This window comes from Phocoena sinus, chromosome 19, assembly GCF_008692025.1.
Source record: "Phocoena sinus isolate mPhoSin1 chromosome 19, mPhoSin1.pri, whole genome shotgun sequence".
Classification (NCBI taxonomy): domain Eukaryota; kingdom Metazoa; phylum Chordata; class Mammalia; order Artiodactyla; family Phocoenidae; genus Phocoena; species Phocoena sinus.
This window is the reverse complement of record NC_045781.1, coordinates 8,513,442-8,540,420: the sequence shown is the minus strand read 5'-3', so window position 1 is coordinate 8,540,420 and position 26,979 is coordinate 8,513,442. Positions and strand designations below refer to the sequence as shown.

At 44.1% G+C, this 26,979-nt stretch overlaps 1 protein-coding gene across 1 annotated transcript in view; it reads left to right on the top strand.

Moving 5' to 3' along the window:
* Positions 1 to 26,979, top strand: part of ARHGAP35 (Rho GTPase activating protein 35) — a 120,157-nt gene that overhangs the window by 54,938 nt on the left and 38,240 nt on the right. The window contains exon 3 of the mRNA XM_032612289.1: positions 5,096 to 5,240. Coding sequence (XP_032468180.1) covers positions 5,096 to 5,240 — 145 coding nt within the window. The remainder of the gene's footprint in view (positions 1 to 5,095; positions 5,241 to 26,979) is intronic.

Genomic DNA, 26,979 nt, shown 5'->3' with positions numbered 1-26,979 from the left:
CATCATCTCAGCTAAACTTGAAAAAAATATAAAGGAACATTGGCCTTGTACATTACTGGAAACCGTTGTTGTTCAAGAAATGTATTGAGTGTCAATTGCACATCAGGCTCTGGAACCCAGTCATTTTACAGGCTGATAGAAGCGCTCCTTCTCTTGGCTGTTAGTATTCTTTGGCTGGCATTCTAATCATTTTCTTGCCCCGTTGGATCTTGGAGGAGCTTTGGGGTGGGCGTTACTGTCCCATAAGCAGGAGTTTCCCCCTTTATGCTCTGTCTTGTTTCAGAAAGGCCAAGAGGCCAGAGGCCAAATTCCAATCACCATTTCTCCCCAGTTGCAACACTGGCACAAGCTATTGTTTTATTTCTTTGTTTCCTTTGCCACCTGGTTAGTATCAAGACTAAAAATCAGGCATGTTTTTAAGGAAACTGTGCAGTAAAGAACAATGGACTACGTTATTTATTCAAAAAATATCTATCCAGAGGGCAAGGTGAAGATGATTTGAGCTGACCCAGTCCTTTGTTTCTGTCAGCGGTGTGTTTCATCATGGAGATAGTTCATGTAGGGGAAGGAACTGGGGCTTTGACATTCGTACATCACTGGCCTCTGAATCCTGGCTCTCAGTGTTGGGTGTGAATCTGTCTGAGCCTTTGTTCTCTCATCTGTAAAATGGGGTTAATAACCCTTACCTCGAAGGGTGGTTGTGAGGTTTCAGATAACTGTGCAGAGCACCTAGCACAGTGTGTCTAGCACATGGCCACTCGTGATTAATCACTATTATTTTCCATTTTGGACCCAGTCAGACTCTAAAGTTAGACGTGCAGATGTGTAGTTTGTTCTCAGGGCTTGGTTTCCTCTGGCTAGATGCTTTTTTCAGTTCAGCCTGCTAATGAGTGAGCCTAAAAGAAGAGAGATGTTGGGATGGTGTTATTTTCTTCTCTCCAAGGACCTGCTGCTGAGGGTGCTCCACTGACTCCCTAATGAGTGACACATATCGGACCTGGGACTGGGACATCTGGCAGGCCACTCAGAAGAATGGCATTTCCATCTTGACATGTGCCCAGTAACCCTTCAGATGCCTGAGGTGTTGCTTGTTATGTCAACAGTCTGGTCCAATTCTTGGCATGCACCACAAAGTCTGATTTCCTTCCTAGGAAGGTTTAGAATTAGTTGTGCAAGAATCCCTGCCTGATTTTGTGACACCCTAGAGAGCCTTCAGTTATTTCAAGGAAGTATTTTGACATTCTGTAAAGCAGAGTTTGTTTAAATCTTAGAGAGAATGAGAATGAATATCCATGTCAGTCAACAACGGGAGTTGATGCCCTTGCCAAAGCTTACTCTCTGTTTTGTAAGTTGAAGTGCTGAACTAGGTTAGATCTTATTAGACTCTTTGAGGTGAGAGGGATAAGAGCAGCTCTCTGGGACTTCCCTGGTGGCGCAGTGGTTAAGAATCTGCCTGCCAATGCAGGGGACACGGGTTCGAGCCCTGGTCTGGGAAGATCCCACATGCCGCGGAGCAGCTAAGCCCGTGCGCCACAACTACTGAAGCCCCCCGCGCACCTAGAACCCGTGCTCCGCAGCAAGAGAAGCCATCGCAGTGAGAAGCCCGCGTACCCCAATGAAGAGCATCCCCTGCTCGCCGCAACTAGAGAAAGCCCGCGCGCAGCGACGAAGACCCAACGCAGGCAAAACTAAATAAATAAATAAATATATTTTAAAGTTACCTTTAAAAAAAAAAGAGCGGCTCTCTAATTTAGCCTTCCACCTGACAGCAGAATCTCCTTGACAATGAGTATGGCAGGTAGGTTGCAGCCTCTGCTTCGAATACTTACAGAGCAGTCCTTTCCTTTTTAAACAGCTGGGGGTTTTTTGTTTTTTTTAATTTCTCTGGCCAAAACTGCCTCTCTTATCTCTCCCAACATGACTATACAAAGTCATCTGCTCTCTTTTCATGAGATAGTCCTGTAGCTATTTGAAATAGCTGTCATCATGCCCCATTCTTCCCTTGCCCAGCTTAAAGATCCCTGGTATTTTATGTGAGTCTTTATTACCTTTAGAAGTTCTTCAGATTGTCAGTGTACCCTTAATCATTTAATCATTTATTTAATTCCACATATCCCAAGAACTTTCAGAGGAAGGTAGTGAACCATAGTGGTTAAGAACGCAGGTTTTGTAGTCAGAACTGACTTGGGCAAGTAACTGAATTTTTCTGGGATTCCGCTTCTTCATCTGTAAAATGGAGTTTTAAATTTTAACACCCATATCTACAGATCTGTTGTGAATCTGGAATGAAATAATACATATAAAGAATTTAAGTAGGGCTTCCCTGGTGGCGCAGTGGTTGAGAGTCTGCCTGCCGATGCAGGGGACACGGGTCTGTGCCCCGGTCTGGGAAGATCCCACGTGCCGCGGAGCGGCTGGGCCCGTGAGCCGTGGCCGCTGAGCCTGCGCGTCCGGAGCCTGTGCTCCGCGACGGGAGAGGCCACAACAGTGAGAGGCCCATGTACCGCAAAAAAAAAAAAAAGAATTTAAGCAAGGATCCGGTGCTTAGTAAGTATTCAGTTGATGGAGGCTAAATTTTCTAGCTAACTTAGACTGTTAGAACACACCTCATCATCTTGCTCTAGTATTGAGAGGGTGGAAGAAGTATGAGATTAAAATTTATTGTCTGTTTACTAGAACTATGGTCAGAAGGCATTATAGTGATTGGAAGTAGCTTCCTGGCAGCTCTCTTAAAGTTCCCATTTTTTAAAATTCTATAACAGCAGTTTATTTGGAAGCTTCAAGGTTTTATTGAAGAACAGTGCTATTGTTATGTTAGTTTTGACTGGCAAATGCTGCCTGGTTGGGGTTGGCCAAGAGAATGTCGCTTAAATCCGGATGGTCTTCCTTGTGTGTTCAGATTCTTCAGCTAACAGTTTAAATGGTACGGCATTTTTAAGGGAGAGCCTCACCTGATGCATTGTTACCGGTTGCTACAGTGTGTAACAATGGAAAACACTCCGCCCTTCTCACATTGTTGGGCAACTACTGCGCTCTAGGCACTGAGCCACTTCCAGTACATCATATCATTTCACCCTCAGGACCACCTCGTGAGGAGGGTACTGTCCCCAAGGTGCTAAATTACTTGACCAAAGTCACAGAACTTCTCAGTCAGGATTCAAACCCAGGTCTGTTAGATTTGAAAGCTTAAATCTTTATGTTGTACTTCATGTAAGTAGAAGATGCTAGGGAGAGTCTACATTGGTTAAATTATTTCGTGTAAAGGTAAATCATTAATTTGCTTTTCCATACTTCTTTGGTAAAAAGTGTGAAATCAGAGCCTGTTTGCCTCAGGCAGTCTATACAGGGGAGAGAGCAGCAGCCACTCCCTGCAGCCTGAGAGGCTGTGTCACTGGTTTTACCAGGAGCAGGCACATTGCAGTGACAGGCTTTGTGGAGTGCGTGTTCTTCTCTGGGACCCTGGGATCCATTCACATTGCATTACAGTCCTCCATACCAGATCAGTTAGCGGGCTGCGTGAGGACTGGATCATCTTTGCCTTTGGGTTGTCATTTCAGATAGTGTCAGCCAGCAGTCCAGACATGGCCTCGTTCCTTCTTTCATGTACAGTTTATTCTCAGCCGGGTTTTTTTTTTGTTTGTTTTTTTGCCACTTGTTTGCACAGGAAGTCCTCAGCGAATTTCAGACTAAACAGGAAGTGATTTGTTCTCATATAAAGGGGGTACCAGAAGGAATGACAGCTAGCTAGCTGTCCTCTTTAGTGGATTTTATGCAGAGATCCCTAAATACTTTTAAGTTTTAAGTTGGGCATATTTGTAAATAAACCTGCCCTTCTAAATTAGTCGCATTAACTTGCAGATGAAACTGAGTTGCTGGAGATACACCTGGGTCCATTTACCTTGATTCTATTTGGTTATCCTCCTCTTTAGTAGATATTTTAACAAAAGCCCCAAATTTTAGGTGTATTTCTGTAGCTTTAGGAAATTTACCATTGGTTTAGAGCATTTTTTCCTCCTCATGTGATCTTCAAAATAAAAGGATTGAATAATTTTGGAGCAAAATATCTCAGTAATGTTTATGAGCATGGGCTTTGGAGACAGACCCTCCTGGGTTTGAATCCCAGCACTGTCACTTGTTAGCTGTGTCATGTGAGACATTTTTCCTTGGTAAAATGGAATGCCATACGGTTTAATAGAAATAGTAGCTGGGAACGGCTTGGTACGTAGCAGCTCTCAAGTAGTTGCTGCTGCTGCTGCTCCTCCTGCTACATGAGGAAGGTGACTGCTAGGAAGGAAAGGACAAAGAATTATCCTATTTGTCATGTCTGATTAGTTGGTTTTACCCTTTCCTAATGCAGAAGCCATTGGGAATTAACCCCAGGCTGATGTATCAAAGGGAATTCTTCTCTTGGGCTTTCAGCAGAATGCATGCTCTCTTTTCTCGAAGGAGGAAATTATTAGTTTTCAATTCCACTTTTTTTTTTTTTTTTTTTTGTGGTACGCGGGCCTCTCACTGTTGTGGCCTCTCCCGTTGCGGAGCACAGGCTCCGGACGCGCAGGCTCAGCGGCCATGGCTCACGGGCCCAGTCGCTCCGTGGCATGTGGGATCCTCCCAGACCGGGGCACAAACCCGCGCCCCCGGCATCGGCAGGCGGACTCTCAACCACTGCGCCACCAGGGAAGCCCTCAATTCCACTTTTTTAATCTTTTGAAAAGATTTTAGCCATCCTTGAGTGTATAGTATCTGTTATCTGTATGGAATGTTTGGAAAGTTTCCTGTTTACTCCATTGTACCCCTGATAAAGGATGTTGGACAGTCATCTCATTGTTATTAAATAAACATGGCCTGCCTCTTATAAACACCTTTGTTCTGATAATGCAGTTTCACACCCAAGGTGTGACTATGTGGCAACTTGCCGGCATCTTGTGTGATACTTGGATGAATGAGATGAGTAAGTGGGTCTCTTTATCCTGCTTGGAATCTTTCTAACAGTTTCCACACCACTGAGAGTTCCCCTCTGGAAGCCTTGCTGAAGTTGTAGTTGTATGTTGAGAATCACTTTGTTTTTGTGCTTTCTTTTCTCTTTCCTGGACAGAAACCAAAGCCCAAACCCCGGCCATCCATCACAAAGGCGACCTGGGAGAGTAACTATTTTGGGGTGCCCTTAACAACCGTGGTGACTCCAGAGAAACCGATTCCTGTATTTATTGAACGATGTATTGAGTACATTGAAGCCACAGGTAAGTGTTGCCTCAGAGCCGATTACAGCTTTCACTGTTTACAGGACGCTCTCTAGAGGGCTGGGCCATCTGGAGATTCTGGAATTATTTCTTGTTTCCGTGAGATGCTTTCTGGGAAGGAGCTGAGTAATCCCGACAGCTGTCAGACTTGTGGATCCTCCATCTTCATGTAGTTTTGAGGCTGTCGTGCGGGATATGTTAGGCCTTTCAGTGTGTGGTAGCAGTCCTGTTGTAAGGACTGCAGTTGTGGGCTGGTGGAATACCTTTTTCTGTGGTCCCGCAGCTCCCTGTCATAGCGTGTAGTCTGTTTGTCCCCTACAGGTCTCCCAGCAGGGAAAGGGTTTTATTTATCAGTGACTTCAGTGCTGTACTGGACCCAAATGTCCAATGTACTGGACCCAAACTAACACATTTTGGTTTAATAAAAGGAATGTATAGATGGCCATTGATCAGGTGCCTGAAATTCATATATTGATAGAAATTTTTTCCTGCAATAAAAAACCAGCTAAGATGCTTAGACATCATCTAGTCCGCACAGCTGCATTTTCAAGTCCATTGGCAACTTGGTGTTATCACAAAGGCTGACTGTCTTACAGTTTTTCTGTATTGCTCTTGAAATGTTAAAATTTTACCTTGTGAAAAACATTTATTTTTTTCATTTAGAGCTCCCATAACCTGTATCCTTGACATTTTTTTCTTTTCTTTTCTTTTTTCTTTTTTTTTTTTTTTTTTCCCTTTTTGGCCATGCCACATGGCTCGTGGGATCTTAGTTCCCTGACCGGGGATTGAACCCAGGCCCCGGCAGTGGAAACTCAGAGTCCTAACCACTGGACTGCCAGGGAATTCCCATCCTTGGCATTTCTTTTGTAACCCCCGGAGCTTCCAGTTCCATGTCATTGTTTCCCTTGATTTTCTCCTGGATACTTTCAAAGCTGATGAGCTTTGAGGAGGTGGTATAGTGGGCACATGGTTATGTGGACCCTTGAGCATTAAGAGGTGAGCTCAAGGATATAGGCTGCTACTAGTTTGAAACCAAGGTAGGGATTATAACCTCCCTATGTGTTCTTTCTAATTCCGGTATTACCTGCAATGATATTAAGTATTGTGTGGTGTGGACAGCCTACCAAGCTCTGCTGCTAATTTCAGCAGCGTCATGTTAGGCTGACTGGTGGTGTTCATATTTACTCAGGATGTGCCAAATCAGGGGAAATGGGTCTCAAATTGAAGCTCTCTAAAGACTCTGGAGTTATCTCCAGGGTTTTCTCAGTAGCACACCAGGACTGAATCACAGCAAGCACTTGGCATAATCATAGCAGATCTGTAGTTTGTTTAGACCATCTGTACCCAAAGCCTTTTGTCAGTGTCCATCTTCTTGACATTGGTTTTATATCAGTTTCTTCCTGGCACCTCCGCCTTGGGCAAGGAGGAAATCTTCAGGAAGAAAGTTTGAGTGACTCAAGCCTCTCTCTCCACTTCAGAGAGATAGTTTGTATCATTTGGGGGGTCCCTAACTTTAATTTGAAGTGATTTCAGATTTATAGGAAAGTTACCAAAATTTTAAGTTGTAAGAAATTGAAAGTTACAATTCCCAGGTTCCTTAAATGTTAACATTTTACCACATTCCCTGTATCGTGTGTGTGTGTGTGTGTGTGTGTGTGTGTGTGTGTGCGTGCGTGTATCTTTTTTCCTGAAATGTTTGGAAGTTGCAGATATGATGCACCTTTACTTCTAAATACTTCAGTGGGTATTTACTAAAAACATTCCCTTTATATAAACACCATGCAGTTATCAAAATTAAGACATTAACATTGACCCAATACTAACCTGTCTAATCTGTAGACGTTTTCATTTCATCATTGGTCACATTAACATCCTTTAATAGCAAAAGACAAAATTTTTTTTGGTCCAGGAGCTAATCTCAGACCACATTAAATGGTACATTTAATTATCGAGTCCTCTTTAGTCTCCTTTAATTAGAACAGTTTCAGTTTTTCATGGTCTTGATAATTTTAAAAAATACAGATCAGTTATTTTGTAGGAGGTTCCTCAACTTGGATTTTTTTTTTTATGTTTCTTCATGATTAGGTTCATGTTTGCACTTGTGGCAGTAACAGCAGGGAAGCGAGGCTGTGTCCTTCTCAGTGCATCATGCCAATTGGCTTGTGTTGTCAGTTTGTCCCATCACTGGAGATTTTCTCTTTGATCCCTTGATTAAGGTAGTGGTGTCTGCCAAGCTTCTCCACTGTAAAGCTACTCTTCCCCCATTGTATGAATAAGTATTTTGTAGGGAAATGCTTTCAGACTAAGTATCTGTTTTCTCCTAATATTTTCACCCACTAGTTTTAGCATCCATTGATGATTCTTCCCTGAGACAATGATCACCCTAATTCCTTCTTCATTTATTAGTTAGGGTTCTCCTGTCAGGGTGAGCTTCCCTTTTCAGTGGGCTCTTTGACTGGCTCACCTGTGGTAGCACCAAATGCCTGAATTTTACCCACATGCCCTCTCGCTGAGCACATCTGTGGGCTTGATCTACCATACCCTCCTTGCCTCTCTGACTCTTAGACTGTGATTAGCTTTTTTTTTTTTTTTTTTTTTTTTTTTTTTTTGCGGTACGCGGGCCTTTCACTGTTGTAGCCTCTCCCGTTGTGGAGCACAGGCTCCGGACGTGCAGGCTCAGCGGCCATGGCTCACGGGCCCAGCCGCTCCGCGGCATGTGGGGTCTTCCCGGACCGGGGCACGAACCCGTGTCCCCCGCATCGGCAGGTGGACTCCCAATCACTGCGCCACCAGGGAAGCCCTGTGATTAGCTTTTTATTATGTCCACTGCCTCTCTTCTACCTGTGCTTCTACAGGTGTTCTTCTACCTATGAATCCTTTCAGGTGCGAAGACCTCTTCAACCCTGCCCCCAGTTTACCACCAGCCACTCCTGAGCTGCTGCTTCTCTTAAAGCTCTGTTAGATTGCACCCCTGCTCACCCTGACACCCAAAAGCTTGGAACTTCAGGGTCCTCTCTGACTCATCTAATCCGTTCCCAAGTGTGTCGCTGTCCTTTGTCATCTCTTGGCTCTGTCTCCTCCACTTCATTTCCACTGCCCCACTGTCACCCTCCTTCTCAGTCCATCCTGATTACGTGGCATTTCCTCCACTATAAACCTCTTCTTGCTTCCTCACTGCCTACCAGATGCCGACGCAGTCTCAACTCCTCCCTATTACGCGCACTACTGCAGTACTGTTATGCTGTGGTTGTCTGCCTGCCTTCTCTCCCTCCCTCCGACCCTCCCTCCCCATTCTTTCTGTTTTATACTACCACAGGCATTAATTTTAAAATTGTTTTACAAGAATACACACCATGTATTAGAAGGATATGGCCAGAGCGGGATTTCTTTGTGTTTCTCTGCTTTGCATATACCCTTCGTGTGGTTTGAAATGTGTCCCATGTTCCTCCTTGCCTCTGGAACTTGTCCTCATTCTTCAGGACTCTTCCACCCCCAGCAGCACTTTGAATGTAACCTTCCTGGTAGTTCTTCCCAGCACATTTCAATCTTGAGAACAGGATTCTCTGTTCCCCTTGTCTCGGAGAACCTGGCACACAATACACATTAGTTGTTGATGGAATGATTGGTTTTCAACCTGGAATACCTTAATTGCATTGTTTTCTTCTTCTTTCCCTTTAAATTCTGGTCATATGCTTCCCCTCATTGGCATTAGTTTGTACTTTTATAGAATTTCAGGAAAATAATTAGATGTGGTATCTGTGAGCTTAATGTGTATGTGGGGGCAGGTGTCTTTTGTGTACTCAGTTTCCTAAAAGAATTTGTTTTCCTCTTCATAAAATTAAAGCATGTTCATTGTAGAAATTCAACAAAAGGCAAAAACTGAAAAAGAATTTAAAGATTCATTATCTTCCACTTAATGAAAACCACTGTTGGTATTTTGATGTATTTCCTTATAGTTTTATTTCTCTGCATGTGTATAGGTTTTTAGTTTTACGTAATTCAGAATATGTGGTATTATAGTTCTCAAAAAAAATTTAGTGTAACTCAGATGAGGCTAAAGAGCCCTGAGTTCACCAGCTTACCTACTCCCGTTTTCCTGCAGAAAAAGGAACTCAGTAACTAAGAGTTATGTTAGAGGACCATTTTTTGAGAACCATTACTTTTTAAACCAGACATTATTTTGTGAGCATGTTCCCCTGTCATTAAATACTCTGTGAAAATATGACTTTTAATTGCTGTACAATGTTCCATTAAATGGCTGTATCACAGATTATTTAACCATTCCCCGTTCTTAGGCCCCTGTAGCATTTTCTCCTGATGTACTTAAAATAAAACAGATTCACTAGGAGAGGCATTTGGGAAGAGTGATATAGAGCTTCAGGTCTGCAATTAGACCGCATTTAGAATCTTTGTTCTGCCATTTGCTCATCTGTAAACTGAGGGTGATGACAGGACCTGCCTGCTTGGGCTGCCAGGGTTCAGGGGGACTTGCACGTCGGGCGCCGAGTGTGGTGCCTGGCACACGGAAGTGCTCAGTGCGTGCTGGTCGTCGCGGTTAGCTTCACCCGTGGTACATTCGGTCTTCCTTCCTATTGCCGGTCAGACTTTACCGAGTTATGACCTTTTTCTTTTCTCCCTAACTTTTAAATTTGAAAGTGGTAAAATCCATTGAAAGAGTACTACAGTAATCACCCAGTATTCACCGGTGGTTCACATTTTGCCACATTTGCTCTTTCTCCCCACAATTTGTATTGTTTTTTAATAAATTTATTTATTTATTTTTGGCTCTGTTGGGTCTTCGTTTCTGTGCGAGGGCTTTCTCCATTTGAGCGGCGATCGGGGGCCACTCTTCATCGCGGTGCGCAGGCCTCTCACTGTCGCGTCCTCTCCCGTTACGGAGCACAGGCTCCAGACGCGCAGGCTCAGTAGTTGTGGCTCACGGGCTCTAGAGCGCAGGCTCAGTAGTTGTGGCTCACGGGCTTAGTTGCTCCGCGGCATGTGGGGTCTTCCCAGACCAGGTCTCGAACCCATGTCCCCTGCATTGGCAGGCAGATTCCCAACCACCGCACCACCAGGGAAGCCCACTGTATTGTTGTTAAACCATTTGAAAGTGAGCTGCGGACACCATGTCACTTTACTTCTAAAAGTCTCAGCATATATCCCTAAGCTTCAGGACTTTCTCCTCTATAACTACAATAACATTATCACTTTTAAGAATATTAGCATTAATTCAAGAGCATTTCATATAGATCTATGTTTAAGTTTACTCAGTTGACTTAAAACTGTCTCTTATAGCTGAGTCTTTTGTTCTAGGATCCAATCAGTATTCACAGTGCATTTAGCTATTGCCTCCTTAGTCCCTTTCAGTCGAGAACAGTTCTCTCTGCCTTTTTTTTTTTTTTAGTGATGACCTTTCTTGAAGAGTCTAGACAGTTGTCGTATAGACTGTACCCTTGTGTGGTGTGCTGTCTGTACCTCTCCAGTGTCCTCAGCCCCCTTCTGACACCACCCACAGCCACCTCCTCATGTGGCTCCTGTCTGAGCCGAGGGCTGGGGCTGCAGACACCTCCCTCCCTGGACACAGCACATCTGTGAATTGGGCATTGGGACTCTCTGAATGAATTCGTCGGTCAGGTGTTTCCCCAGCTCTGGCTGCTTTCTACTGAACTTGTGCTTTTCTTAGGGAAAGCCTGTGCTGCCACCTGACCACCCATCCCATCTCTCCCTCTCTTACTCATGGTAGAATTGCCACATGACCCAGTTTCCATGTGGTGGTCCAGGCAGTCACTTCTAACCAATTAGAAATGATATTCCAAATAAAACTTGTTTGTCAGGACTGCCCCATGCAGTTCAAAGTCAGAAGTCATCGTGTCCCTGTTCTTGTGTCCATCTCATGCACCTGGGCACTGTGCTTATCCTGGCAAATAAAGTATTACATCATCACTTTCAAGGGCAGTGCTTGGGAGTTCATAGTCCTGCCAGCCATGGTTAGGCCTTTCATGCCTCAGGGCCTGTGTTGCTACCCAGCTGCCGCTTCACAGCCAGTGTCACAGTAGAAACCGAACCAAAACCTTGCAATAGAGAGGAAATGGTGTGACCGTTATGAATTGGGACGACTTAAACCATCCCATCACCTTAAAAATATTTTTTCTGGGACTTCCCTGGTAGTCCAGTGGTTAAGACTCTGCTTCCAATGCAGGGGACACCGGTTCAGTCCCTGGTCAGGGAATTAAGATCCCATGTGCCGTGCAGTGCAGCCAAAAATAATAATAATAAAAAGATCTTATTATAAGAGTAATATACTTGTTCACTGTAAAAAATTTAATCATTATATACATAGGTAGATGTTACATAGGTATATAACAAAGTGAAAGTCCCTATAATCCCGTCTCCAGAAGTAATCTGCATTAATAGTTGGATTGTGTTTTCTGCTAATACTGTCCCCCAAAATGTTTAAAAGCATGAGATCATGTACTACCGTTCCACAGCTTGTTTTTTGTTTGTTTTAATTTAACACTGTATCTTGTGCATCATCTTTTAAAATTTCATCTCCAAGCCAACTGCATTTTAACCTTTGACCTGAGAAGAGGGTGGCAAGAGTTGGGCTCAAAGGGGGTCTCTGGGAGTATGGGAGGAGAAGCTTTGTTTGCAGCCATTCTGCCTTCCAGGGGTGGCAGGTTCCTGTCCCATGTTCTGTGAGTAAATTGCTGGCTCCTCCTAAACACGAACCACAAAGAAAGGATTGCTGCCTTCTTGCCTCAAAATGTGCTGCTCCTGCTGTTACCAGGACTCTGTTGGAGCTCCTCCCCCATATTCTTAGGTTAGCTCATAAGATTGTGGGTGGAGATTGGTTCTAGTTTGCACCTGTTTTTTGTTTGTTTTTTTAATTTTTAAAAAAATTATTTATTTTTGGCTGTGTTGCGTCTTCGTTGCTGCGCGCAGGCTTTCTCTAGTTGCAGAGAGCGGGGACTACTCTTCATTGTGGTGCACGGGCTTCTCATTGCAGTGGCTTCTCTTGTTGCGGAGCATAGGCTAGAGCTCAGGCTCAGTAGTTGTGGCGCACAGGCTTAGTTGCTCTGCTGCATGTGGGATCTTCCCGGACCAGGGCTCGAACCCCATGTCCCCTGCGTTGGCAGATGGATTCTGAACCACTGTGCCACCAGGGAAGTCCCTGCACCTGTTTTTTTTCCTGAGCTTTCTGACCGGTTCATTTATCCTGTTTCCATATTTTCTAAAATTGGAATGTGTTCAGAAATGGCCAGTAGGTAGAACAGCTTTCAGATTGATTTGCAGATGCTTTTAGCCCAGGCCCAGTGACAGCCTCTGTGCTTTCTGTGCTAATAGGATATTAGATTTTCACTTTCTCAGCTCTGGTTACATGGGAAGGCTGGAAAAGGGCATGTAACTACTGCAGCTGCTCTGGGGTCACCATGGCAGCGGGATGGGAGGACTGACTGGGGGTCAGATTTGACGTTGTATTTCTGGTTAGAAAGCTTTTTCTTCAAGTTTTCTTCAAGTTTTCATCCATGTGGAAAATCGGTCAGGGCAATAGAGTCACTGCTCCCCTTTGATAGCAGTGTGACTCCTCGGTGAAGGAGAGCATTGGCCAAGCTAATCTGAGGTCTCTCATGTGTGGCAGGAAGTAGGAATATTCAATTCTGGACAGTTTATCTCACTGGAGTTGGGGTGAGGACTTACTTTTAGAGCCTACTCACAATCCTCCCGAGAATAATTTCTCAGGATAAGTACGCTATCTTTACACCTCACTGTGGTCACAAAACTAAGGTTTTATACCCCGAGTCTCTGGGCCAATCTTGAGTCAAGGCTTCCTTCTCGAAGTTGGGGGGAAGTATCCACGTCGTACAGCATAGAAACTCCCTGAAGGAGCTTCTTCCAAGTGTCACTCCTCCCCATCCCGGGAGGTCTAGTATCCTGGAGGCTGAATGCCTAGTGCCCTGCTCATCTGGGCTCTGCTGCATGTATTCCCCAGGCCGGCAGCCTCGCATGTCAGCCATTTAACTAAGAATAGCATTCTCTAGGAATGATTTCTTTGAATAATGTGTGAGACCAAACCTCCTTGCTCCCTCTTTCTGTGATTTTTAACCTTTTTCTTTTGGCAGTGAGAGGGGGCAGGGTGACAGTGGCAAAAATCATTTCACATCCAGCCATCCTTTTCTTAATTGCTTTGCTTACTGAGAGGTGACCAATCCCCAGCACCTCTAGCAAGTGCCACAGAGGGCTGAGAATAGGAATTGTTCCCAGGGAGAAGTAGTTTCATTTGGACAGAAGGCCCCTCTTTTGCATCTTAAATTACAATGTATTCAGACCATGCCATATAAATAATCGGTAGGCCATGGTTTTGTTAGTGCATCTTACTTTCTGTTGGTCCCTGTAGAGTGAAAAGCTCCCTGTAGTCAAGGAGGCCTGCAGCTGTTTAAAATACTAATGCCAAAGATGGTCTGCCATCACGTTAACATTCCCCATTTTCTATTCCTGACACATTTATTGAGTGCTTGCTATGATCCAAGCATTGTACTGGGCACTTGGCATGTGTGATCTCATTTCACAAGAGATTGTTTTGTTGCTGTAAGAAGCCAGATGTGGGAGGGTGACCCTTGGGAGGCAGTCAGGGTACATCACGGTCTTTTATCACTGCAGGGAGGACCTCAGTGTCAATAAAGTGCAGGAGGGAGAAGGTGGGGAGAAGGTGGCAGCATTTATATTCTCTTCCCCTGCTCTCTGGGAGGAATCCTACCCCACAGTCTGGTAACAGAACCAGGACCCTGCCTTTCGAGGCAGTGCTTACCTGGGCACAACATTGCCCCTGAAATTCACATTTATTTTCAAAAGCCCTTTTGCTGGAGGGCCTGGAATCGAACCACACTACCCTGCATTGGGGTTTCAGTGCCTGCACTTAGCAGGCTTTGTATTGCAAGCGGGGCTTTTTCTTTTTTTTTTAAGATTTTTTTTGATGTGGACCATTTTTAAAGTCTTTATTGAATTGTTACAGTATTGCTTCTGTTTTATGTTTTGGTTTTTTTGGCCGCGAGGCATGTGGGATCTTAGCTCCCCAACCAGGGATCAAACCCACACCTCCTGCATTGGAAGGCGAAGTCTTAACCACTGGACTGCCAGGGAGGTCCTGAGAGGGACTTCTGTCTGCCTTCCAGGGGCTCCTTGATGGGCAGCAGAATCCGGTCAAGCTTGACCTCTCACCTCTGATGGAGGGAAAATCCAGATACAGCACCAGGTGGTTGTAGAAAGAAAGAAATGTCCTGATAAGTCGTTAGTAGGTTGAAAAATATTTAGCTTACCATCTTTTGTTCGGGGGGATGGATAGATGGCAGATTCTATTCATCCAGCAGATTTTTTTTTTTTTTTTTTTTTTTTATGTGGTACGCGGGCCTCTCACTGTTGTGGCCTCTCCCGTTGCGGAGCACAGGCTCCGGATGCGCAGGCTCAGCGGCCATGGCTCATGGGCCCAGCCGCTCCGCGGCATGTGGGATCTTCCCGGACCGGGGCACGAACCCGTGTCCCCTGCATCGGCAGGCGGACTCTCAACCACTGCGCCACCAGGGAAGCCCCCAGCAGATATTTATTGGATTAATTTATTAATATATCAATTAATGCTAGGCATTGTGTTGAACTAAAGTTGCCCTCATGATGACCAGGGGTGGAGGAAATAGACATAATCACACAAATGAATAATTAATTCAGGCAAGGAACATTACTGGATTTTAAAAATCACTGGAGAATAAAACGACTGACAGGACCAAATGACGATATGGAGCAGTTAGAACCCTCACCGCTGCTGTTCAGGTGAGTAAACAAACTGGCCCATCCATCCCCTGGAATACTACTCAGGGGCCAAAAGGAATGGATTACTGCTACACACAGCAACATTGTCAGGTCTCAGGATCATTATATGCTGAGAGTGATAGAAGCCAGACACAGAAGACTACAAATTACGATTCCATTTATACATGGCTCTGGAAAATGCAAACTAATCTATAGTGACAGGAGGCAGGTCAGTGGTTATGGTTGCCTAGGAGCTGGGAGTGGCAAGAAAAATTGCTTGCAGAGGGGCATGGGAAAACTTTTGGGGGTGATAGAAATATTCCATATCTTGATTGTGGTGATAATTTTACTCATGTACACATACTTCAAAATTACCGAACCGTATGCTTTTAATGGATACAGTTTATTGTATATAAATTATGCCTCAATGGTTGATTTTTTTAAAATCACTGAGGAAAGGTGTTGAGGGAACTTGATATTTGCATGGTCTCAGAATACCACCCAGCACATTAATTACTAATTACAAAGGAGAAATGTACCTTTATAATGGGGAGATACGGGGGTTACTACCTTAACAAAAGGTGAACAGGACTGGCACCCCCAGCTGTTCAGCCTGACATTATGTGCCTTGTTGCCAAAAATATTTAATCTGAATCTTATCATGAGTAGATAATCAGACAAATCCAGAATGTGATACATCTTACAAGACAACTGGCCTGGACTCAATAAAAAGGTCAGTGTCATGAAATAGAAAAAAAGTTTGGGGGCCTAGTGCAACTTCTGTGTTTATAACCTGAACCCCTTTCCCATTCAGGTAACCAGGTGTTTAGTGTATGAGCTTCTGAGTCACCTCTAGTGTCCTGACTTTCCCACGCAGTAGCTGGCCTTAAACTGTCTAAGCCTCATTTTCCTGTTCCTTCAAATTGGGAATAAAAATAATAGCTCTTTCAAAGGGAATTTTTTAGAATTAAATGAACTCCTGTTTGTAATGTTCTTAGCATAATGCCTCATACATAGTAATCACTCAGCCCATGTTGGCCATTATTTTGGTGGCTCATGTTACTGATTTACTGCGGTTGTGGAAACCCAAATAGGACACTTACCCAGAACAGTAGTGGATGACATTAGACAATGTCTGTAGGCAGGGTTTTTTGTTTGTTTGTTTGTTTGTTTTAACCAGGTGAGGAGGCAACAGAATCAAGCGTTTTATTTATTTTTTAATTTATTTATTTTTGGTCACACGGCCTGCAGGATCTTAGTTCCGCAACCAGGGATTGAACCCGCGCCCTCAGCAGCGAAAGCACGGAGTCCTAACCACTGGACCGCCAGGGAATTCCCTGTAAGCAGTTTTTAAAAACTTCTCACTGAAGTATAGTATCCATTAAGAAAAGTGCACTCATCATAAGTACAGCTCAATGAATAGCCGCTAACTGAATACACCTGTATAACCAGTACCCAGACCAAGAACAGAAGATGACCAGCTGCCTGCAAAACTTAACTACCCTGGCTTCTGCCAGTTACAGAATAGTTTTGCCTGCCTTTGCACTTTAATAATGGACTCATATACCAAATGCATAGTTGTGGTCTAGCTTCTTTCACTCAGCATTATGTCTGTGACATGCATCTGTAAGCTCCCTCGTGGTTGCGTGATTCATTCGTTCTCGTTGCTGTATACTGTTCCATCATGTGGCTAGTCCACAATTTATTTATTCATCCTACTCTTCGTGGGTATTTGGGCACTTTCCAGTTTGGGGGCTGTTATGAATAGTGCTGCTCTGAACATTCTTGTACATGAATATTGGTGCGTGTATGTGCACTCATCTACTTCAGGTATATACCCAGGAGTGAGGCAGTTTTTAATAATTAATTTTAACATGTTGAACATGTTGGTTTAAAAGATGTCTTGAAGCACATATCAGTTCCTGAAGGGGCAATAAGTCTATGAGGCTGAGAGCTAAAGCAGTAGGAGGATCTCTGCTACCTATTTATGGCTTTGTGTTTCCTGTCTTTTAAGGGGTAAGGGGTCGTTCTGGCGAGGGTGTATGTGGGTGCACAGAGCTGTGTCATACATTATTTTAGCAGCTAGATCATTCCCGTTTGCCAAGTGTGCCTGGCTGGAAGGATCTTGAATTCTTCCAATACCTTGTGGTGTAGCCCTTTTCTTTGCTGGGGCTCTCCTCGTGGTTCCGAGTTGAGACTGTGGTTAGCACAGCTCTTGGTAACCCTGTGGTTTTTACTTGATGAGCTGTCATGGGGCATTGCTCCCTGATTCAGTTTTGGCCATTTGTAGCACAGATAAATAGGTGTTTTTATTGACACCTACCAGTAAGACTTTAAAATGAAATGTTCAACCCTGTGGGCAGTTTGTGAGGGGAGGAAGGGTGAGGCAGAGTCTGGAAGCGAAGCTCTTCCCCCAGTGTGTCTGAGTGTGAGTGTGGAGCCCTGCAGCCGTGGCTGGAGATCAGCTTGTCTGCTTTGTTCGCAGGTCAGAGGTGGCCCACGGCTCCTCTGCGCAAATGGAAGCCCTCTGTAAAAATGCTCTTTGACAGAATACTTAAGAGCTGTGACCTTCTTCCTGATTGAGCTCGTTTGCCCGGGTAAATGAGCAGAGTGCTTTCTGCGTGGCAGATTTAAATTTCACCACTAATTGAGGGTAGCATCTTTGGGGAGAAGCGCTTGCCATTAGATCAGAGGCCTTTTGGGAGACAGCCTGGCAACAAGCACATCAGGGCAGATTAAGGCAGGGGGTAGAGATGGGGAGAGGACAGAGTGCAACTGTTATTAGTAACTGGGGGACGGTCCACGGAGAAGCCAAGTGAGAACTCTTGCCATGTGCCTGTGGGGACTGTGTACATATGCACATACATGATGCATATGTTTTGATGGCCTTTTTTCCCCTTTTTTCTTGCTGCTGACTAATCTGTGCAGGATAAACCTGGAGCTAAACTGCCTGGATTCGAATCTCTGTTCTGCTGCTTATGAACAAATGTTTAACCTCTCTGTGACTCAGTTTCCTTGACTGTAAGATGAGGATAATGATAGTACTTTGAATCATTGAGGTGATTCAATATGTTAAAAACCTTATAACAGTACCTGGCAGGTTGTAAATGATCAATTAGCATTTGTTGCTGCTGCTTTTAGCACTGACACTGAAGTGCATCTTCCACTCTAGTTGGGCCTCTCAGCTTGCTGGAGCCTCATTTGCCAAGCCCTGCTGTCCGCTAGGCTTGGTTCCCCTCCCCCTGTGCAGAGGCCCCTCACCTTCAAAGTCCAGCCCAGGCTTCTCCCTCCAGGAAGGGTAGCCCACTGACTCCCTCCCCTTTCTGAGTTTCAAAGAGCTTGATAGCCAGGCGGGTCAAGCATAGACTTTGGAACGAGTCATACCCCGTTCACAATCCCAACTCCGCTGCTCCTCTTCTTAGTTTCACCGCTTCACACCTCTGAGCCCTGTGCTTCCTCTGCAAAATGCAGCTAACGATAATACCCACCTTGTTAGGGCTGTGAGGGTTGAAGGAGATCGCGTGTAAGATACTTGGCCTGGCGCATACTAAACACTCAGGAAAGGGGAGACCTTGTCATTTTGTGGTGAAATCTTCAGTATTAACTTCTTGCTTGTCCTCTGATTATTTCATGAGTTGATTTTGATTCCCTGTTTAGATGTTCACCCCTTACAGTCAGGGATGTTTGTTACATGTTTTAGATCTTCTCCATGCCTACTTGGCCTGTGATAAATACTTGGGAATCTTTTTTTCTACAGAGCCATCTTCACCTCCATATAACCTCACTCTTTAGATAACTCTGTACATTTATTTCTCTGCCTGATTCCAGAGTGCCAGAGGACTGGAGTGCGTCGAACTGTGAGGATCCTGTCCTTTTCTCATTCATTCAGTACATAGATTAATCGAGCACCTTCTATACTGTGTGCCGTGCACTGTTCAAGATGCTGATGATACAATATTGGAAAAAAGAGATAAAAATCCTTGCCCTCATGAACCGTGCATTGCAGTCTTGTTGGGGAGACAATGACAAACAAAATATAAAGAATCTTTTTTTTTTTTTTTTTTTTTTTTAAGAATCTTAATGATTAGTGCTTGAGAGGAAAAAAATGAAGCAGGAGAGTGGTATGTGAAATGTCTGGGGTGAATGTTAAAATTTTAGAGATGGAGGGCTGGGGGAGAGTGCCTTTTGATGTGAACCTGAAGTAAATGAGGGAGGGAGCCATGCGATTACCCAGGGAAGACTTCCAGACAGAACAGTGAGTGTAAAATTCCTGAGACTGGAACATTCCTGGTAAGGACCTTGGCTTTTACTCTGAGGTCAGAAGCCATTGGGAGCTTTTGAGTGAAGGGACAGTAATTGGCCTTTGTTTAATAAAATAACTCTGACCACTGTGTGGAGAACAGTTCTGACCCTTGAAGACTGAAATGCACTTGATCTAGCTGCCTTTCTGCAAATCTTCCTCCGTTCTGCCCTTCCTTTCTCTGCATATGTACCCAGTCTTGCATTATGCTGGCATGGGTTCACCTAGATCCTTAGTTTAAACCTGAAAGGGTAGAGGTGTATAACTCAGCATAGGAGGGCAGCCTGGATTAGAGCCAAAACTGGAAGAATGCAAGAAATGGTCAGCAGCTGGGTTACTCATCTTTCTTCACACTTTTCCGTTTCATGCCTCATGTCTCTGCTCATCACTGTTCTTTCTGACTCATATGTTGTTTCCCCTCCCACCTGACAAACCCCCACTCTTTCTAAACCTTCCCTCTCTAAACATGCCTTTGTCACAGCAGGTTTTCCCTTGTATTAGGGTTAAATGAAGTCATAAGGGTGGGCCCTGCCTAATAGGGTTAGTGTCCTTATAAGAGGAGACATGAGAGAGCTCTCACCAGAAACCGAATTGGCCAGCACCTTGATCTCGGACTACCCAGTCTATGGTATTTTGTCATGGTAGCCCAAGCAGAAGAATACAGATGGCAAGGTGATTGATGCAGGCATCAAAACTCCTGAGATCCTTAAGGTATGGGCTGATCCTTCCTTCATTTATGCATCCCCATGGGGCCTAGCTCTCCAGAGACCTCAGTCAGGTATCTTTGTGTTCACATGACCAGGACAGAACAATTGGGTCAGTAGGAATGGGAATTGAGGCAACAGAAAGTCAGAAGGACTGAAGCTGGTGGAAGAAGACGTGGAAGAATATCACTTGAGAATCCTGGTCTAAAAAGATAAGCTCACTCTTTTGTGTTGTACCTGGCTCTCAGGTGGTTTATTTGTTTGAAATGTAAGATGACTTGGGTATCAGACAATTGAATCCCCCTTTTTCAAACAGAGATGGTACAAGGCCTTGTGATTTCACCCCAGTTTGCGTTCTTTCACCCTTGGCTGGAATCCTTTGTCTATTTAAATTTGGTGGCCTCCCAACAGTTTAAAAACAAACTCACACAATTTATCTTTTCGGGGAAGCTGCAATTTGGTTGAAACAAGACCTTTCTAGCATGTAGCTCCTGATAACTGCAACTACAATCAGTGTTTCTGTTTTGTGATCTATTTTTTGTGTTTCAAAAGCCACAACAGAAAACTCTTTCTTCTTTTGTGGTTGTCAGGAGCCAGCATTTGGGCTGTGGCAGCAAGAGAGTGTTTTTGTGGAAACTTAATCCGTAATGAGGTATTCCACTTCCTGGCCGGGCTTTCTGTGAAGAGCATGTATGCCTTTATAACCCGTGAAGGGAGTGAAGGACCCCAAATCGGGGTAAATTCAAAATTCCTCTGAGCCTTGAAAAATGTAGGTTATGTAGTAGTTGTTGTTGTTATTGTTTTAATATCACTAAAACCAAATGAAGAAAAACAAGGTGAAAATACCCAATCTGAATTGAATTAAATATAACAGTTATTGATTCTAAGAAGCCCCTTGGTTCTAAACTGCCCCCATCCGTGTGATAACAGCTACTGGGGGAAGGATTGTGGGGCAGCACAGTAAGTGCAGGTATTAACAGTAAGTTAGCCTAGTGTGGAAAACATTAAAATGGGCCGAGGTGCCCATCATCAGAGGGAAGGAATGCGGTAATGGCTGTCTTAACAACAATAGTGATGAGGATAATTAGCATTAAGGAGGTCGGGTCCTAAGCTCTTTATAAGCATTATTTCGTTTCATCCTCTCGGGGAGGAGTTGTCCCTTGCCCACACACAGCTAGCCTTTCAACAGCCTTCTTGGCAGCAGTTACGTAAGGCCGACAATATCTTTCTAATCTGGACATCACTATTTCATATTTCCTGTGTTTGGGGTAAGGAAGCTCTATCCTTGAAGGAAAGGACTTACATAGCATTTAAATAATATAAGCAAGGGCTTCCCTGGTGGCACAGTGGTTAAGAATCTGCCTGACAATGCAGGGGGACACGGGTTGGAGCCCTGGTCCGGGGATATCCCACATGCCGCGGAGCAGCTAAGCCCGTGCGCCACAACTGCTGAGCTCGTGTGCCGCAACTACTGAAGCCCACGAACCTAGAGCCCGTGCTCTGCAACAAGAGAAGCTACCTCAATGAGAAGCCCGCTCACCACAATGAAGAGTAGCCCCCGCTCGCCACAACTAGAGAAAGTCCGTGTGTAGCAACGAAGACTCAACGCAGGCCCCCCCCCCCCCCAAAAAAAAGAAAAGAACAACCCCCTGGAGTCAGTCTGCTTGGATGCCAGGCTTAGTCCTGCCACCTCATTAAGCTCTGTGATCTGGGGCAGGTTACTTACCCCATCTAAGCCTTAGTTTCCTCATCTGTTAAATGGGAGTGCTGATAAAAACAGTATTTTGATATATCCAGATATTCTCTTAGTTTTAACCAACTATTTCTGAGCATTTGAGAAGTACTTCTTTATAGCTCTCAACATACTAATCACCAGTGACTTCTAGCTGTTATTAAAACAGACCTTCTAACACTGCTATTCAGATGGTACCATCCTTCATCTTTTTTTTCCCCCCAAAAGCCTGATTTAAACTAGCTTAGATGTTTTATTCATCCAAATAGGCTTTCTCAGTTACTTCAAATTTGTGAGGCTGGGCCTCGTAACCGTTTTGGTGTGGTGGCAAGGTGATAGACGGCAGGCATCAGAACAGCTGACTCTGAGCTCTGGATCTGCTGCTCACTCATTCAGGCCATGGGGATGTTGATAGAGCATGTTCAGTAATCCAGAAGACAGCGACTAGAACATGGCCCCCTGCCGTTAGGAGTTAGGAAATGAGAATGGGGGAGGGATATGCCTGTGTTCAAGACTATGAGAACCCAGCAGGGGAGCTGGAGTCACCTCATTTCTCTTATCCTTAATTTCTTCAGTGCAGGATGGAGGTAATATCTGCCTTACCTATGCTACATGGCGTGTGATATTGAAGATCAAAGAAGAGACACATAGAAGTATTTTCAGATTATGAAACTTTGCAGCTATTCTTGTCTTGAGGTGTGTTGGTCTTATAATTTGAAAGGTAGAAGTAAGGCCTTCAGTTACTCTTGAATAGGTATGTGCTAGGTGCTGTATCTCATCTAATCTTTACAGCAGCCTTGTGAGGTAGACCATTTAATAATGCCATAAAGATTAGAGGTGGGGACTTCCCTGGTAGCACAGTGGTTAAGAATCCACCTGCCAATGCAGGGGACACGGGTTCAAGCCCTGGTCCGGGAAGATCCTACATGCCACGGAGCAACTAAGTCCGTGAGCCACAACTACTGAGCCCGTGTGCTGCAGCTACTGAAACCTACGCGCCTAGAGCCCGTGCTCTTCTTTCAAGAGAAGCCACTGCAATGAGAAGCCTGCGCACCATAACGAAGAGTAGCCCCTTCTCCCCACAACTAGAGAAAGCCCAGGTGGAGCAACGAAGATCCAATGCAGCCATAAATAAATAAATAAATAAATAGGTGGATGAATGAATGAATGAGCGTTTAAAAAAAAAAAGATTAGGGCTTCCCTGGTGGCGCAGTGGTTGAGAGTCCGCCTGCCGGTGCAGGGGACGCGGGTTCGTGCCCCTGTCCGGGAGGATCCCACATGCCGCGGAGCGGCTGGGCCCGTGAGCCATGGCCGCTGAGCCTGCGGGTCCGGAGCCTGTGCTCCGCAACGGGAGAGGCCACAACAGTGAGAGGCCCGCATACCACAAAAAAAAAAAAGATTAGAGGTGGATTGGTAGCTGTGCCTTCCCAGGTAGGGAGCAGGGTGATCACAACTTTGGTCTTACATCTTGCATATCTTGCCTATTAAGAGGTTGTCAATTTAATCACGATCAGAACTACAGCAGCTCCCAGACTTTTTGATTTGGTGGACTAGTACTGTTGCCCTCAGCATTCTGGGGGTGACAGAGGGTTGCCAGCTTTTTGTTCTGCCAAGCAAGGATATTAAATTTTTTTAAAATATCTTTTATGACTGTTATTTCATAAAAGTGAGAATACTTCATCAACCTCGACGTAGTAGGAAAGATGATTTCAAAATATAAGCTAGCCTTCTATTAATTTTTTTTTATCATGTGTTTGGTGTAAAATGCGGGACGGTATGCAGTGAAAAAGTAGGTCTCCCTCTTAGCCTTCTATCCCAGTTCCCCTAAACTAGCAAACTCCCTTTGTGTATAAGTTGCAGATATCTAATTGTTTATTTATAATCTTTGTTTTTTATAGAATTCATTTATTCATTTGTTTTTACAGTTGAATTTTTTATTGTTTCTTTTGGCTTCTGGGCTTTTGATATACTCACTTAGAAAGGGTTACCCCACTCCAAGATTATTTTTGAAAGTCTACCATAGCTTTTTTCTAGTGTTTTATGGTTACTTGTATATATTACAGTATATACTACTGAATTCCAGTATGTATTGGAGCGTCTTTCTGAACCCTCTCATCTCTTTGATCTAGCTAACTAGCTACCCATCCATCCATGTGCCAGCACTACACTGTTTTAATGACTGAGTTTTATAGGTAGCCACTTTGGAATTATCTTGGCTTTTCTTGTTTAATTTTCTGTATGAACTTCAGAATCTGTTTAATTTTTAAAATAAGCCTTTTGTAACCCTTAAATCATACATTAACTGTTGATATCTTTATGATGTTACATTTTCTTTTTTGTCTCTCAGTAGTGTTTTAAACTTTTCTTCATGTAGCTCTTGGTGGCTTTTTTTTTTTTTTTGGTTGCATGATGAAATGGACTAATAGGTGTGTGTTTATATAGATGGAGACTTGATTTCTGCATATTAATTTTGTATCCAGACTCCTTACTTGAATATTTTATTGCTTGTAATAGTTTTTCAAATGATTCAGTTGGGTTTATTGAAATGTAATATACATATAATAAAACTCACCAATTTTGTGTGTGTGTGTGGTACGCGGGCCTCTCCCTGCTGTGGCCTCTCCCGCTGCGGAGCACAGGCTCTGGACGCGCAGGCTCAGCGGCCATGGCTCACGGGCCTAGCCGCTCCGCAGCATGTGGGATCTTCCCGGAACGGGGCACGAACCCGTGTCCCCTGCATCGGCAGGCGGACTCTCAACCACTGCGCCACCAGGGAAGCCCAATGTCGTTTCTTTTCCATGTGTTTTTGGTCTCTGTAATGGAAAAAGATTTATTTTTCTCTTCTACTTCCCTAGCTCTGCCCTTAAGTGTTTTATCTACTTTTGTTGTCTCTTGTCTTTTCTTAGTGTATCTCTGCTTTACACGTTGTTTCATAGAAGAGATTGTGTGGTTCATTTGTTTTTTATTTCATGGGAATATATTTTCATTTACTAATGGCAGCATTTTGGGGGTTTTTTTTTGGTTTTTAATTTTTTGGCTGTGTTGGGTCTTCCTTACTGCACACGGGCTTTTTCTAGTTGCAGCAAGCAGGGGCTACTCTTCATTGCGGGGCACAGGCTTCTCATTGCAGTGGCTTCTCTTGTTGCAGAGCACGGGCTCTAGGCACGCAGGCTTCAGTAGTTGTGGCTTGCAGGCTCAGTAGTTGTGGCTCGCGGGCTCTAGGGTATAGACTCAGTAGTTGTGGTGCATGGGCTTAGTTGCTCCAAGGCATGTGGGATCTTCCCGGACCAGGGCTCGAACCCATGTCCCCTGCATTGGTGGGCGGATTCTTAACCACTGCGCTGCCAGGGAAGTCCCTAATGGAAGCATTTTTGGATGAATGTTCTTTGCAATTGGTTTTTCTTGTGGGGTTTTTTGAGGTTTTTTCTTTTTGTTTGTTTTGTGTTTTTGCTGATAGTTTTGTGCTGGTTCCTTTTTTTTTAAATTGTGATAAAATATACATAACATAAAGTTTACCATCAATCATTTTTTAAATGTACAGTTCAGTATGTGCTAGATCCTTTCATAAAATTGTCATTCATCTTTGAATGAGGTGATTCCTTCCATTCTAGCAGTCTGTAGAAAATTCTTTTGGGAAGGGGCTAGCCTAGGAGGGGTTTTTCTTGAATATTCTACTAGCCTTTCTTGCCCTCAGACATCTGGAAATGGCAGTTGTAATGCCCCAGGCATTCCCTGTCACCCTACCTCCTTGACAGACTGCTTCCTGTAGGTTTGACTTGTATATATGATTCTTCATGCCTTACTGGGTCTGAGGAAGCCTCAGTCACCAGTCCCTGAGCCAGTTCCCACTGTTAGAAACAATGGATTGCTGGTATTGCCCCCTTAGAATGAAGCATTTACTTTTGAGAAGTGGACTTGCATGCTTTGTCTGACATCTGTAACAACAGGCGTTCTCTCTCATCGCTTTCCCACACCCTTGTTTGACCTTTACAGCATTTGGTGGTTCTTACTCACATATTGGGGTTTGGGGTCACAGATGTCTCTAGTTTTGTCAAAGACGTGATGTTTCTGTTTCTCATTCTCCTGCTTGCTTTTGTGTCGTTCTCTAGTGGAGAAAGGGGTAAAGTCTTCGTTCTGCCTTTTTAAAATGAAGTCCAGTCTTCTAACTTTAATAAATTTAGCTTTCTGAAAAACTCATTTTTTAAGCAGCCCTTATTTTTTGCCTCCTCCTGAGAACTTGCTCACCACCATTGGTCGGGAAATTGCTGCTTTTGTGTCATTTAAAGGTAATCTGATCTTCTTGAGGGAGCGGCTTGAGGGGTTAGTGAGAGAGATATGCTTAGACCCTTTCCTGTGTTCTCTCCATTAGCCTGTTTCTGTCTCCCTCTGATTTTATGCGCATTTCAGTTAGATCTCTGTGCTTGGTTACACATCTTCTTGTGTATATATATCACTCTGCTGAGAAACTTGAGAAAGCTATGTCTCCTTTATGATCCGGCAGTGTGTGCGGCAGGAGTAAATGCCGGCCAGTCCCGTCACCAAAACAGGAAGCTCTGTGAGTTTGTAGGTAACAGACCCACACAGACCCTTGTGGCTTCCTTAGGTCTTGTAGTGTGGAGAATTTCGTAAGTTTTCATTCTTTAGTCTACATAAAGAAAGATCCTTTTTATAGAATAGATTTTATTTTTCACCCCAGCCTTAATTATTGCTGTCATTTCTTTAGCTAGATTCTTCTCTTCCAGCTGGCCATAGTATATCAGTCAGATGAGGCCAGCTTACAATTTCAGTGGCTTAAAAGAGCAAAGATTTTTTTTCCCACTCATTTATGATATTTGTTCTGGCAGCTTTGCTCTGCACTGTCCTCACTCAGGGACCCACTGATGGAGCAGCCACTCTCTTGAACGACGCTAGGTGCGAAGGGAAAGAAACTTCTGGAGGATCTCATTCCAGCAATTAAATGTTTCAGCTTCACCTCACTTCTGCTCACAAGTCACTGGTCAGAACTGGTCACATGACTTTACCCAACCACAGTGGGAGCAAAGGAGTTTATTCTTCCTTGTTCCCAGGAAAGGAGAGTGGGACAATGACAGAAGTACTAATTAAGGACAACCATGGCTACCTGTCAGTTGTATCAGCAGAGTTGGCAAGTGTTCCATTTAGAATTTCTGGTCTTTGAATTTGTACGTTTTTCTTTTAGCATACCAG